The 16,217-nt window shown below is 34.1% G+C and overlaps 1 protein-coding gene across 1 annotated transcript in view; it reads right to left on the reverse strand.

Annotated features, from left to right (window-relative positions):
• Nucleotides 1-16,217, reverse strand: part of Msh6 (DNA mismatch repair protein Msh6) — a 180,944-nt gene that overhangs the window by 142,230 nt on the left and 22,497 nt on the right. Inside the window, exon 3 of the mRNA XM_081752554.1 lies at nucleotides 7,965-8,152. Within this exon, the coding sequence (XP_081608680.1) occupies nucleotides 7,965-8,152 (188 nt within the window). The remainder of the gene's footprint in view (nucleotides 1-7,964; nucleotides 8,153-16,217) is intronic.

Below are 16,217 nucleotides of genomic sequence, written 5' to 3' on the forward strand. Positions count from 1 at the left end.
AGAAACATTTCCAGTTCTATTTACACCTACGAGGATTTCGTCTACTACTTCCGACAACAATATCTGTCGCCGCAAATGGAAAGAATGCAGAAGGGACAACTGCTTCAGGAAAGATATGATAAAGCGAAATATGGTTCCTTGGTGGAATTCGCATGGAACCTGGTGGATCGGTATCAAAGAATTGTGGAGAAGTATGATGAAGATGAAGCGCTGGATATAGTGTTGAACTGTCTCCCTCCAGACGAGGCTAGGCTGTTTCGGGCTTCTCCTTGTCGAACGGTGAACGAATTGTTATTTCGTCTAACCGATCTTCAGAGAGTATGTGGTAACACAATAATTAGAAATACACCGACCACTAGGAAAGCCCCAATCATAAATAATGTCCGACGTTCGGAGCCTATTAAACAAGTCAGGGATTCGTCAGTGCAAACAAATAGTTACACATGGCCGAGAAATCAACGAAACGAACGTCATAATAATAATTTCCGACGAAGACGCTTTCCTTGTAGAGATGTAAGCAGAGAAAGAATAGAGTGTTCGTGTCAACATCAATGTCCTCAACACATTACAGATGCGGTTAATAACTCGGGAATGACGAACACAGTAGTTACCACGGTGGAAAGTTCCATACCCGTGAGAGAGACTCCAATAACGACGGGAAACTTAAGGCGCGATCATCTATAACGGGGAACGATGATTGCGCCTATCAAAATTCCCCGGGGAGTGATCCTGACGGTGAAAGAGAAACTGTTGTAAAGGTCTTAACAGGCAATAAGCAGCTATCGGATATTACTTACACTATCTCGTTTGTAATTGAAGAAACTGAAGATTCTGAGATAAAACAAATTGAAGAATATTATTGTCCTTCTCCAAGCGTATTCTGTCAGATTGGAAACTTTGAATTAGTAGGAATTATAGATTCTGGAGCCGAGTTGAGCCTGTTAAGTGAGAGAGTATGGTTACAGCTATTACAAAGATTCCCATCTGCTAAATTAACGCCATGTCCTCATGTTCAACTTAGTGCTTTCGCTGGGAAAGATCGGTATCAAATTAAGGGTATGCAGCTGTTAAATTTGAAAATAAAAGATCACTTATTTGAAGTTCCTATTTTTGTAGTAAGGAATATGCGACCCGACTTATTACTAGGCAGTCCGTTTTTAAGAAAATTTGGTGGAGTTATAGACAGTGGTAAGCAATGTTTGACATTAACGGATATATACGGGAACACAGTTTCGATAGAGCTCACTAAACCAATGCCAATACAAATATTTCCAAATAGTGATATATACAAATTTTCTGTATATTCAGACCTAAACAATAAAAATGAATTCGTTCAAGAGTATTACCGGATTCCTGAACCAAACGTCTCTGAGGAAGAACTAAAAACATGGGTATCAGAAAGGTCGGACTTGAATGAAGAAATAAAGAATCGATTATATAATTTGTTATGTAGATATCGTCACGTATTTACTGAATACCCCAAGAAGATAAAAACTAAACTATACAAGATCCAACTTACAGATGAAACTCCGGTAGTTGGAAAACTTTATTGCATTCCTCAAGCCATGAGGAAAGAATTTGAAGAGGAATTAAAAAAATGGATAGATTATGGAATAGTCGTAGAAATGTCCTCACCTTATAGAAATCCTTTACACTGTGTGAGGAAATCTTCAGGTGGAGTGCGTCCTGTACTCGATTTAAGGGAACTTAACACTAAAGTAGTGGCACCCAAAGTACAAGTGGAACCTATAGCTGAAATTTTGTCTAGGCTAACAGGAGCGACGTTCTTTTCTGCCTTTGATTGTACCTCAGGATACTATGGAGTACGTTTACATCCCTCATCGTATAAATATACTAGTTTTGTATATTTAGGCCGTCAATTTTGTATGTGCGCGCTCCCGATGGGTTTAAAATCTGCTCCAGCAGTATTTCAGGAAACGATGAATACTTTTTTTTCGATGGATACTCGATCTTTTGCTACGGTGTACTTAGATGATGTCCTTTGTTTTTCTTCCTCCATAGAACAACATTTTGAACATTTAGAAACGATTTTTCGCATTTTTAGCGAAGCAAATTTCTCGCTAAATTTTAAGAAATGTAAGTTCTTTCTACAAGAAATCAAATTCTTGGGACATATAGTGAATGGTAAAACCGTGAAAGTAGACCCAAAGGCCAATGAAGCCATACGTTGTTTTCCTGAGCCGCGTACTAAGAAACAAATGAAATCCTTTTTAGGAGTTGTGGGTTGGAGACAAAAATTTATACCGGGATATGCGCAATTAACTGCTCCATTGTATAACTTATTGAAGAAAGAAGTTACCTTTCGATTAACTCCTGACGTACTACAATCATTTAAAAGATTAAGAACACTGGCTAGTGAACCGCCAGCTCTAAGTCAACCCAACTTTGATTTGATTTTTCATGTTTTCAGTGATGCTAGCACCAATAATTTAGCTGGGTATTTGGCGCAATTTCTCGAGAATTCAGATGATCCAGAAGTAATAGCGTATGCCAGTCGAAAAGTAAAATTACACGAACTCTCGCTGAACATTTATCAATTAGAGTTGTTAGCAATCCTTTTCTTATGTGAACACTTTGCCTGTTATATTCTAGGACGGCCGACTATTGTACATTGTGATAACAGTGCCGCTACGCATGCTCTAACTCTTAAACATCTTGATCCTCGTACGACGCGCATTATTTTGAAGCTGCAAAGGTTTGATTTACGTTTTGAGCATATATCAGGAAAGCATAATAAGATAGCAGACATTCTCAGTCGGAATCCACCGGAAGACCCCGAAGAACCCTTCGAGAATTTAAATGTATATTTTGTACGCCCAGAACCTGATTTAATTGATCCTGAGACGTTGTCAATATTTCAACAAGAGGACGATTATTGTCAAACCTTAGAAAAGTTGTTGGAAAAGGATAATAACCATGAGCATGTTATCAAAATGAATGACCTGTTGTTTGTCCGGAAAAGATTAAACCAAGATTGGAGAATGGTAATTCCTAAGGTTCTTGCTCCTGATTTAGTGTCCAAAATTCATTGTCGTGCTCATTTTGGTGTAAAGAAGTGTCTGGCATTTAGCACCTCGTTGTTCTATTGGAAAAATATGAAACGAGATTTTGCCAAGGTTACTAGAGAATGCTTACAATGTGCGACTACAAAGCCTCGGAACCGAGCTATTGTATCGGAAGAATATCATATAACCGCGTCTTGTTCCCATGAGAAACTTTGTATAGACATAGTAGGAAGATTGCTTCAAAGTCGAGGTTATTATTATATCTTATCTATCATAGATATATTTTCCCGTTTTGTAACATTCTATCCGTTACGAAAAGCCAGCTCAACCGAAATTATTAACGTGTTGGAAAAATACTATTTTCATAATTTTCCTTATCCCGCATCTGTACTCACAGATAATGGCTCACAATTTAATTCTAAGATATGGAAAGAGTATTGTAACAAACATCATATAAAACACCATACCACGTCACCATATTCACCGCAATCTAATGGAATAATAGAAAGACGACACAGAGAACTGAACAGATTGTTAAGAGTGAGAAGTGCGCAAGACCATACCAAATGGAGTTATCATCTTAAGGAGATTCAAGAGTTTTTGAATTACTCCATTTGTGAGTCTACAAATATTTGCCCAGCGGAAAGGTTTCTGTCATATTCGGCAGTGGAGGCATTTAAAAAGAAATTTCCTTGGCCGGCTGAGTTAAATGGAATAGAGCCAATGGATAAACATCTGGAATTAAGTAGAAAACGGAATCATAAGGACAAAGGAATAAGCAAGCGAGAGGATCAACTATCTGAAGGAGATTTAGTTATGGTAAAATTACATCCTATGTCCTCTTTGATCAAGTTACAAACTCATAAATATCTACCATCATATGCGGGACCATATATAATTGTAAAATTGCTTCGGAATTGTGCGATTTTGCAAAATCTTAAAGGACAACCGGCGGGTTCGCAAAACTTTCGAAACCTGAAAAAATTTAATTGCTCTGATGAATACAAAACCAAATTAATGCTTCGTTATCAATTTAATAATGTAAATTGAAAAAAGTTAATTGTTTTGTTCAAGTAGGATGTGATACTCTTGAAGTAGTTAAATGCATAGTTTGATCATATGTGTAATTCGATGTGTTATTGATTCGATGTGTTATTGATCATATTTCTATTTATTTATGTGGTACGTGCGCTCTAACTGTTGCTTATTTTATTAAGTTAATATGTTGATTTTCAAGAGCTACTGCTGAAATAAAAAAAAAATTAAATGAATTAATTTTTTTTCTAACCGAGCCGGCAATCTGTAACGAACCAAATTTTAGATTTGTTTCATTACAGAAAAATAAACTCTGACATCTCTTTAAGTAGCTCCGTCCCGGAGAAGTAAGAAAAATGTTGAATTTAGTATTTCATGTCAGAGATTATTTATGCTAAGAAATATCATAAGATAACCTTTTGCTTAATGTAAAATTTTAAATATTCGTATCTTACTATATTTTATCTATATGATTTATTAATTATTATAATTTAACGTATGTAATCCACTGAATGTTTGCAAAACACGTCTTATTAAAATTATATCGTTAATTAGAATGATTTTATATGCACAATATGTTAAATATGTGTTGATTTCGACAGATTGTAAATCGGAAATCTAATTCACGTTAAAAAAGAAGAAGAAAAAAAAGATTGTTGTCTTGATAGATATAACAAAAGTTATAAATTAAGTGATACTTTTTCAGTGATTTGGTAAAGAGATATAGATGTGTGTAAGTTAACTAAAGTTAATTAAAACTCTTTCTATAACAATTTTGAAGTTATTGTGAAGAATTTAATTATAATTTGCGATGTGTACGATAGAGAATATGTACGACTAAACTAGTTCAGGGTCCCCTCAAATGATTCGATCTCACCTTACAAGATGCTATAATCCTTCTTTATCATTGCGATACTAAATAATTTATTGAGCCAATGATATTTAATCCGCCTGAAAATTACTGATGATGACGATATGCTTAATAGTTATTCTACTATAATTTGTTCACTAACAAAGTATGAGTAAATGTGCCTTATAAATTCGCATCTGTACACAACCAGGTAAATGTATAGTTAATATAGTCATAGTGATGCCATGGAGGGAAACCGCCTTGTGAATGGGTAATTCGAGCGAAGTAAATGCCGAACCCTTTTATATGTAATTGTAAGTGCGTTGAATCCTTCATGAGTAATCACGCTTGTGGCGCCTGTGATAAATGTTACCTGTGTTGCTAATGTGGAATCCTAGATGCCCTAACGATTTATGGTATTTCTCATACTCTAGTCTCCATTGTCTGGATAGCTGTCGGCCTCAGTTTAAGGTGAGATTATTTGTTCCTTGAAGTTCGAAATTACGTCAGTCACAATTAGTTGTATGTATATATTTATGTAAGTATCAAGAGAAGGAAAGAAATTATGAAGCCAGTGATTACCGTTGACACTCAGGAAACCACATCAAGAGAATCTGGAAAAGCGATATCCTGAACATAAAAAAAATATGAGTCTACATTTCATCATTCGAAGACGTAATGCGTGAAGGTGTGACAAACGTTAGCCAAAATATGGCTCACACTGACTAATGAGATGTCTAGTGCTTCTATTAAATCTCTCTTGGTGACTCCACGATCTTCCAAAACCATATCGTGTATTTTCGCTTCGATTTCTGGTTTTGATGCACTTTTTGGATGTTCTTCACGTGGATCTGCTTCAAGACTTGTCCGACAACGTTTGAATCCAGCAACCCATCTATTCTCAGTGACGGTAGAGAGTCCTTATACACAATCATTCATGGATTTGTTTTGAAGCTACACCTTCCAAAACTAGAAATTATATCACTGTACGATATTCAATTTTGTCCGATGTAATAATAATAATAATAATAATAATAATAATAATAATAATAATAATAATAATAATAATAATAATAATAATAATAATAATACTGTTATACGTCCACTTTGACCAGCTGTAATGATACAAATGAGTTGGCGGATCTAAATGAAACGTCACGCGTATTCATCACAAAGTCGTGCCATCTCTAGGAACATACAACAACAAACCTACTAGCACCATCTCGTATCACATGACAAACTTATTAAATGACACACTTATTAAACCTGGTACATGTAGAACTCGACTCGACACCCAATTACAACTCATTTCTAGCCACAAATACATACAAAGGCTATATACTTACAGTTGCATTATAACCCATGTGTAATTGGTCTATCTCGGAGACAAAACTGTGATGGTAACGGAACAACTGAAGTCCATTTAACAACAAAAAATGAACAGGAATTTTGGTGATGTTAGTAAGCAAAAGAAGCATGATAGCAAAAACATCCACTTAGCTTGTTCGGTATCATACTGAACATAGTGTTAGTAACGCATTAATATATATATATATACTAATTAAAGACAGAAAAATAAACCAGAAAGTACACACGAGAATGAATCTGCAACTGAAGTACGTAGTTAACACTAACCAGAACCTACATGCTACTTTGACAGAAGCACAAAGTAAATCAACATTCTTGAATCATACCAGCTAATTTCTATTTTGCCGTGATTCAGGCAAACATGTACTGTATTCGTAAATAACTAATGTTTGCCCTGGGAAGCTTTCACTTCGGTTAAATTCACTGTTAATTTTTCAATAAATAAACAATAAAAAAAGAATTTCGTAAAAAAAAATTAAAAAAAATAAAAACAGAAGCTTACGGCTCTTCACTCTCGCAATATCGATTTGTATCAAACGAAAATTTTCAATTCCAAAGAACAATGATTCACACCAGAAATATTAATTTCACGTTACATGGAATTAAATGGTAATTTATGATAAGAAGCACAACTTTTAAGTATTCTCTCAATCGTTTACTCATAATTGCAAAGTACATTCACATAGTATTGAACCTTATATACAGATCTCACATAACACATCCTACAGTTACTCAGATCTTAAAACTGTTACGTAAATCCACTGAAAAAAATGCCTGGCAATCTTAATAAGAACACAAAATATATCTACAACAACTGGTAACATAATCGACGATTAAAGTGCTATAAAAGCCAAACTCCGTCCGTACGAGCTAAATCCTCCACCAGCGGTAATTACAACAAATCCATGTGACACATTTTGCCAACACACTGAACGAACACCACATTGGATATGGTATATGGAAATACCATACGTAGTAAATTATCTGAACGTTTTCACAGTTTTTGTGTGTTTGTATCGGGTGGGACAAAGGGACATACATAAAAAAGAGTTCTTAACCATTCTTAAACGCGACACTTATCTTCACTGGCTGACACTATCCGATTTCAAACTGCCATGCAATAATATTGCTTAATAGTGCGAATACTTGGTTCACAGATGTCTTGATTTCTGCGCGACCGACACTAATAACCAGAAGACAGGGTTATGCAGTAAAATATATTTTTTTCGACGAAAAAAGTTTTAGAAAATCTCAGTCAATTCAGTAAGGCACGAAATCAAATGGTATGGTCACATGCATGTAAGATGTTTCGTAACACACATGATGGATGAGTGAATCAAGAAAAAACAAAAAGGAAAACAGAACGTGAAGATAGTCTTGGAAAAAATATATAATAAATTAGAAATAAATAATGCACAATAAAAAATGATCAAGTAGTTCATGCAGATCTAATGTAGACAGAATTTGCATTTTTTTTTTACGCAAAACATATAAATTAAAAAAAATTCGCAAAAAAAAACAAAAACAAAAAACGGGAGAAATAAAAAGTGAAAGAAGTAATACTGAAAATGTCGAAATAATATAAATATGATATGAAAATTTTACTGCATTGTATGCCTAATACTTAGTGATATCTTAAAATAACGACATTAAAAAAAAAAAAAGGAACCTAGTCGAAAATTAACCTTCAAAAGCACAAAAGTCTTCATCTTCCTCTTCACTGTCATCTGTTGGGAAATCTACAATAAGACGCTTTCGGTTTTCCAATGATAATTCCAAAGCTGTGTCAGCATCCGAACACGCCTTTTGCCACCTCTCTCTGTACTGATCTGGCACTGGCTTTCCTGAACTATTACTGTACTTGTGGACATACCTGAAAATAGATAAATAAATAAATAAAATCAGATACTCTATATATTGTCATCTTCGTACATTTATGTCTTATGTAGTCAATAAAATAAAACTAAGAACACAATACTAAATACAAGGGAATGATGCTGAAATAATAAAGATAATAAAAGAAGATGAGAGATAACCGAGAAACCATAAGCACAGCATGTCTACAAGAAACTCACATGACACAGGATCATACTACAAAACACTTCGCATACGACTCGAATGCTTTATCACTGAACGATAGTGCCCCTTTTTGAATAATTTAATCAGAAATTTGATATTTTTTCGGTTCAGGTGACTCAGGTTTCAGCACCTAGGTTTGCCAATCCTCTATATTTTATGGAGTGTCACACGTTAGTCCTATTTTATTTAACTTTGTCCCATGACCGAAAACGAAAACTACAGAGAACAGAATAATTTACCGTATTGGTACAAAGAGAACTTGAAGAGGTCGATAATTTCAAGTATCTGGGAAGTATTTTGACGAGAGACGCTTATATACCAAAGAGATCAGGTCAAGAATTGCATAGTCAAAGAAGCATTCAACAAGAAAAGATCACTCTAAACTAGCAGGCTTAATATTGGACGGAGGATGAAGTTGGTCAAGTGCTATACATGGAGTATTGGACTTTATGGTTCAGAGACTTGGACATTACACAAGTTAGAGAAGAAATATTTAGAGAGCTTCGAAATGTGGTGTTGGAGGGAAATGAAGAAGATAAAATAGACAGAGGGAGCAATCAACGAAGATGTTTTAAAACGGATAGGAGAGAAGAGGATGCTCGTAGGAAGGCTAATTGGATTAGACACATCTTGCGAAGAAATTGTCTTCATATCGTCACAGAAGGAAAAATGGAACGAAAGCGGGGAATAGGAAGAACACAATGTGATTGATCGAAAAATAGAATTAAATATTAGGAGTTAAAAGAGAAAACTGAAGACGAGAAACATGGAAGAAACATTTCCAGGCTCAAACTTAAAATCTAAAAAAAATTCATTGGTCCCAGGACCCGCCAACAGGCAAAATACTTAATTGGTCTAAAGGAAATGAAATTAGAATTTGCTTGTAATTATAATGCACGTGCAATTCTATTGCAATCAACAAACACTTTTATTTTAGAAACATCATTTTACTTTCATGGATAATGGTGAAAGTTGTGAACATAATGAACTTAGAGAATAATTAAGCCAAGTTCAAACATTGGAGCTCTCAGTATGTGAGAAAGACAATCTTACTTGTCAGACAATTTACATTACATTTGCCCTGGTCATTTAATAACGTCAAAATCTGTCAGGTTATTTTTGACAATTCTTTAGACTTTTGTGCTAAAGGGGCAAAGGCTCCCGAGTATAACGAACCAAAATTTGATCTGTATACAGTTTCTTATTTTATCACTTTTATGTTTTAATTTATGTTATCATTTTTAGCTAATTTCTATGTGCGTTAATCATATTGCATATTTCTTACTATAATTAAATCGTGTCTAACAAATATTTTCAATTTGTTAGATTCTGTATTGGTAATATTGCATTTAATTGTTTTATTTATATTTTGTTCATATAAATGTCATTAATCTTGTTTATTATGATCTATGCCATTCTTCTTTTTCGATCAAATGATCCAATATATTTCAATCAAAATGTTTTTGTAGGCCTTAACTATATATAGTGTAGCCACACCCCAAACTATCAACGTGACTCTATGATGTGCTTATTCCGTAGAAAATACGAAAACTCAATTTAGGGGCCGTTCAAACATTTTGTGGCCTCTGATTCAAAACCTAATTACTGGTCAAGATAGCTTTTTTTTTTTATCATTACTAAAATTCGTCTCTATGTATAACTTCAATTATACTAAAAAGTATAAGACCGATTGAATTTTTATCTCATAAAATCTGAGTACATTTAAGTACAATATACACCTAACATTACCAATTATTTACACTAAAATTTATTATTTATGATTTAACCAGATTTTTTAATTTATTGGGACGCAATCTGAAAGAAACATAATAATGAAGCTGTAAAGTCAAAAAGGTCAGAAACCGCCGATTCGATTAAACATTGCTTCTTCAACTAAATTTGTATGTATTCAACTGTCCTTTCTCCTACGTATTCGATTAAATAAATCAGAAATTTAATAGAAATTCTGGAAAATAACCTGTCAGGTTCAAAAGTTTCATAAACGTATTAATTGAGAGAAAGTGAGTAATTTACATTTCAGGCAACATTATACATTTGATTAATGCTTTTCCGATATATATTTTAGAAGAATGCCTTGTACTATTTGTTAATTTGTCTTTTAAGATTTTGACCTACGTTAGTGCTTAGCCGAAAATAAATAAGAGAAGTAAAAATTTATTGAAACAAGAAGAGAATGTGGTGAATTGCGACGTAACCTAATAAATACTGTGAAATATAATAAAGAAGTTCGGGAAAACTCGGACAAAGAGTGTACATTTGTATATATCGTTGAAAATAATAGTTGCATGTCTTGTTTACTTAATAATAATACTGCATGTGTTTTAATACTCATCGTAATGTTGATTATAATTCATGAAGCTTTGAAGATCTGTTTAGTATGCATCCTATACGAAATGTATGTGTGCTAACTTTTGACATTCACTTAACACCCAATTGCTTAGTTCAGTCTAAATGGAACTCAGAAAAAAATTCGGAACCAATAATAAAATTACGTTCACTTTCCTGAAATATTGAGAATTGTGTTTTCTTTGCTATTACGATACAAATATTTGCCTTTTTCCAAAGACCGCTTCTGCTGAATCCTCCTTGTTTTCCTCTTCGGGAACACAAGATTTTACTTGGAGGAGGCTAAAGAGAGGATCTTTTTAATTTTACTGGTTTTGTCGCTGCTTCGTCTGTGACACACATAAGCGTATGGAAAGATTTTATTAGGAAATTTCAAAAATAAATAAATAAATAACGAAAGAAAGAAAGAAAAAGAAGACGAAGAAGAAGAAACGAAAACGTTAAAATCATTGATACCAGCCTGCTTTCGCAGCTAAATTGAGCAGGAAAAATATATATTAAGGCAATTTATACAGGTCGAAAAACTTTTACTAAGAAGTGGTGAAGTAAAAAAAATCCCCCTCTCCAATAATCAAATTAATTAATTAATTAATTAATTAATTAAAAAATAAAAGTTTAATGCATTTACAGAAAAAAACAAAAGCCAGATCAAGACTACCTAAAAATGAGTTAATATATATTGTATGAGAAAAGGTAAAATTCAAAACGGTAGTCAAATTTAGTTACTCTTTCTGTAATTTGTAGTCAGTCTTAATTATCTGACTTGGTGTTGCCTGTAAGATTTAAAATGAAATGAAATCTTTTGAGTGTTACGTTCCGCAGTTATGCCGGTTAGGCTAAAGGAGACGGTGATGAGTAATGAATTAAATGGTGGAATGAAGAAAGTGGGAGGAAACGGGAGAACCCCGAGAAAACCTCCCCCACACGGTGTTTGTCCACCACAAAGTTCACTTGGCGGGGGCTGGGATCGAACCCGGGACCCCAAGCACCTCTACCACTGAGCCACCGCGGCCCCTCTGTAAGATTTAAGAAGCTTTGAGATGTGTAAGTAAAATTCTATTTCTCTATTTTAACTATGGTATTGGTGTATTTTTATTATTATAAACCTCGGTTTTAAAATAAGTTTCTCAAGCCAAGGTTATCAGGTTACTGTATCTAACAGGTTAATTTGCTATATAATTTCAATATAAGAATAATGGCCGTCAGCAAGAAATTTGAATTTCAGTATTACTTAATGTAACTCTTTTATACTTGAAACACTATTGTCAATCTTGACACTTATATTATAATAAACTATTTGAATTTGAGTATGGGTAAAAAAAAAAAAAAAATCTATTGCTTATTTTGCATTCACCCTTGCTCTACCGTAGGTGGCTGAGCAATTAATAGCTTTATCTCTCTCAAATACGCAAGTTTCTTTTATCCCGTACCACTGAACGAATAAACAATGGAGAGAAGGGCCCATTTGAGTCGCCATCTGAATCCCATGAATTCAGAAAAGTTATTGAAGAAGGTCACTCCGTGATAGAAACTGAGATATTTTCCAAAGAATGATTTAACTAATTACGCAGGTTAACAATGTTTTCAATTTGCATAATTAATAACTTTTAACACATTATAATACAATTACAATGCCCTAAAAGGAAATGAAGCTAATAACATACATTCTGTATGAAAAAATAAATCAAGAACATCACATTCAATTACAAATAATTATAGCTAACATATTTAGTTGAGTTGTATACAATCAAATCAAATTACTATTGTAAACAATCAATTATATCAAATTACAGTTATTCTTAATTCCTTTCTTCTCCAGGTGCCGAAGTTCAATGAGGTTTTTCTAATTATGGTTATACGATAATCCTCCTGCTCGCCCATGGTAGATAACTGTATTAGGTAGTTTAGTTGCCGTCGCTGTGTAAGTATTGTAGAATAATAATAATAATAATAATAATAATAATAATAATAATAATAATAATAATAATAATAATAATAATAATAATAATAGCTGACCCTAGGCTTTTTGTAGAGCTGAGTCACTGTTTAGTCCTTCTCCTATGTATCTCCTAGTGGCATGCTATTTAATTAGTCTTGCAGTATTATTGTTATTCCTATTGTTATGATTATTATGAATGCCCTTTCTGAAAACAATTCCAAAAATTAAATCCTTAATTAAAACTGCGTTGAATGATCATTTATTCATTATTAACGGATTCCACTTTAAAATTATCATAACAGACTATACGTATTCATTATTTCCTTTGTACCATTTCATCAGATTATACGAGGACATATCGTAAAGTTTTAATTATCACTAGGAAGTTATTAAGATATGATGATGAAACTTTGTCAGTGTTATGTTTGGTTCTTATGTGTATGATGTTAAGGAAATTAGTTTGTAATGATTATTTTTTTTTCTTTTTTTTTATAGGGTGCCAAAAGTGACCAAAGTGAAAGATGGATAAGATTGAGGCTCGCAGTGTGAAGAAGTTCCTGCATCTGAAGACGAAACGAGACAAATCCATGACGACATGAGGGCTGTGTATGCGATGATTGTCCATCTTACAGGCATTGTCCTGTATGACACATGACCCGGAAACCAAAACCATAAGCCTGCAGTGGAAGCATGCCGATTCCACCCCCACCCCAAAAAGGCAAATATGCAAAAGTCAGGGAGGAAGGTCACGCTGTCCGTTTTTTGGATTCTCTTGGGGTAATTCTCACAGCTTACCTTGCAAAACGACAAAACGTCACTGGGAAGTACTAAAGCAATCTCCTGGACAAATTGCGCGATGCTCTAAAAAGGAAACGCCGCGGCATGCTCTCGAAAGGCATCTTTTTTCTAGCTGACAAAGTACCAGCTCATTTATCTCAAGTTGCTCGCGACAAAGCAAGGACGTATGGCTTCCAGGTATTGCAGCATCCGCCTTATTCTCCCGACCTTGCACCCAGTGACTTTTTCTTATTTACCCAAATGAAGAATCTGTTGCGTGGTCGCCACTTTGAGAACACAGATCACATTATTCATGAGGTGGAAGAATGGTTTAAAACACAATGTGCAGACTTCTACAATGACGGTATTCGTAAAGTAAAGGAACGCTGGGAAAAATCTGGGTGGAGACTACATAGAGACGGGTTAACAACTACAAATCACAACACTCCCTGTATCCTGATTTTTTTACACAGAAGATTCCTTCCTTACATTCACTTTGTTTGCAGGTATGGATAGCATCTCAAGCCACTGAGAAGAATGAAACAAGATAGGTTGACAAAGTTCCACTTCAGAAAGATTAGTATTGCTTCTACAAACGTGCCACACAAAGTTAATATACTACTTGTTTCAATCCATTACGATTTCGAATTTCACTACTATTCTGACAGTAAACATGACGATCAGATCAGTTAGGTGCCTGTATTGTGTTGATTAACAGTGTAGTTATGGGAAAGAGGTTTCCTTCCCAGTCTGAACGTTTAGTGTATGATCTGTTTGTTTATAAATTTCATAATCATTACTATCACACAGAACAAATTATCAAAATGAATTTTCTCTTTATTCTTAGATATTATAAAATTTATTGATTAATAGCACAACTTCCTTCGTTATTTTCAATGGATTTACATTTATAATACTACATTTTACTTCAAAATATATTAATTCGTAATTGTTTCTTCCATGAAGAACTTTTAGTGAGTTTGGTGTGATTTTAAATTTATTTCAGCAAGGGCTAGCTGGAAAAAAAAAAAATGAACACTTCTGTCAACATTTGAAACAGGAACTGCAATCTTACTTATGACATGTACAAAACTAAACAAAATTAAAAACAGACTCTCTGGTCTGTCGAAGGTGTGGTGGCGCACTACAATTTGTATATTTACTCTACAAATCTTTTCAATAAAAATACTGCTATTAACTAATTCAAGTCCGTATATCTTTAAGAAATTAAAAGACTAAAGTGTATCATACCTGTTATTCCCATTTGTACCCAAGTACGCACATTTAAAAGCTATTCAATTAAAGAAAAATGTATAAAAGTCATTATTCTGTCTTAATTACAGTAAGAACTACATCTTTTAAGTAAAGTAACAATTATTCAGTGTAAATTCCAGTAAGAAGTAGAACTTTTACGTAAAAGTCAGTAAACTTGTAACAACTGCTTCGGCTTGAAACAGTTAAGTGTTGCATTTGGTTCTCAGAACGTAGCACACCTAAAACAGCAGATACGATACGAATGACGCGTCACGGATTCAATTGGAGGATAGCGATTATAGCTCTTCCTGTGAGTTTTTACTATAACCAACAACATACATTGCTAAGGAATAGATTTGTGGTGTTCTAGATTTTTTTAACAAAACAATGTGTATGTTTCCAGTGGCATTTTTTGCGTGTCCGTACGTTCGTTAAAACAGCCTGTCGCAGTGGAAACGTCGCTTTGTTATTTAACATGAAGTGTCTTATAATAGAGGTTCACATAGACTCGGGTCGAGCCTGCGGGCTTCGGCCAGGCCCGACCCGTAAATTTTTAAATATACAACCATGTTTCTTGGGTCTTTTCAGGCTTAACCCTGTAAATATACTGTATAATGATACTTATCAGACCGTTCTTTCTCGAGAACTTTTAAAGCACAACTGCAAAATTAAACCTCTAGTTACTGAAAATAAAAACACAACTTTGCGTTAATTATTGAGTTTTTTAATTCATGCTTATTTCGGGCTCGGGCCTCACATTATAAATTCACGGGCCGGACCAGGCCCGGGCTAAAAATTCTGGCCCGTGCAGACCTTTACCTTACAAGTGTGGAACCTAAATGATTAGTGTAATTAAAAAATTATATCATTTTTGAAAACCAGGTATTTTCAACAGCTTTAGTCTCTTTCCATTTTCTCTATATTTATTCATAATGTAATTGACCTACGGCCCCAACATCCGGTACAATGATATACGATGTTTAATGATATCTCTATGTTGTTTGCTGCGCTGCTTTGCATTTTTACTATGATATCGATAACAAATAACTGTACTTGCATGTCTCATGAGTAGGTCCACAGTTTTCCTACAACAATAATTACACTTCAAATTAATTCATGTATACTTTACAAAGGATTCGAATCATATAAGTTTACAGACAATTTTAGATTGGAAATACTGTATATTGATTTTGGATTATTACGTTTCGACTATTTCATCTTTTGATGTATCGATTCTGCCTGCTCGGGGATCAAGTCGTTTCGGTACCGTATGGAACTTAACTTGTGAATTGACTGCCCATGTCGCCGTCGTTACCGTCGAAGACTACAGGGTGTTGCAACAGCAATAGCCTTTACCTTAGGATGATTAGGGAAAGATGACAGCAGATAGAATTATAAGAAATATGGAATTTAGTGAGATCTTTTCATAAAGTAGTTTTCCTTCTTTTTGTTTTTGCAATTGTACTTCTTTGTAGCAAATTCACTAGCGCAAATATTTGAAAACTACCATATAATTCTGAAA

This window comes from Thermobia domestica, chromosome 3, assembly GCF_964235325.1.
Source record: "Thermobia domestica chromosome 3, izTheDome1.hap1.1, whole genome shotgun sequence".
Taxonomy (NCBI): Eukaryota; Metazoa; Arthropoda; class Insecta; order Zygentoma; family Lepismatidae; genus Thermobia; species Thermobia domestica.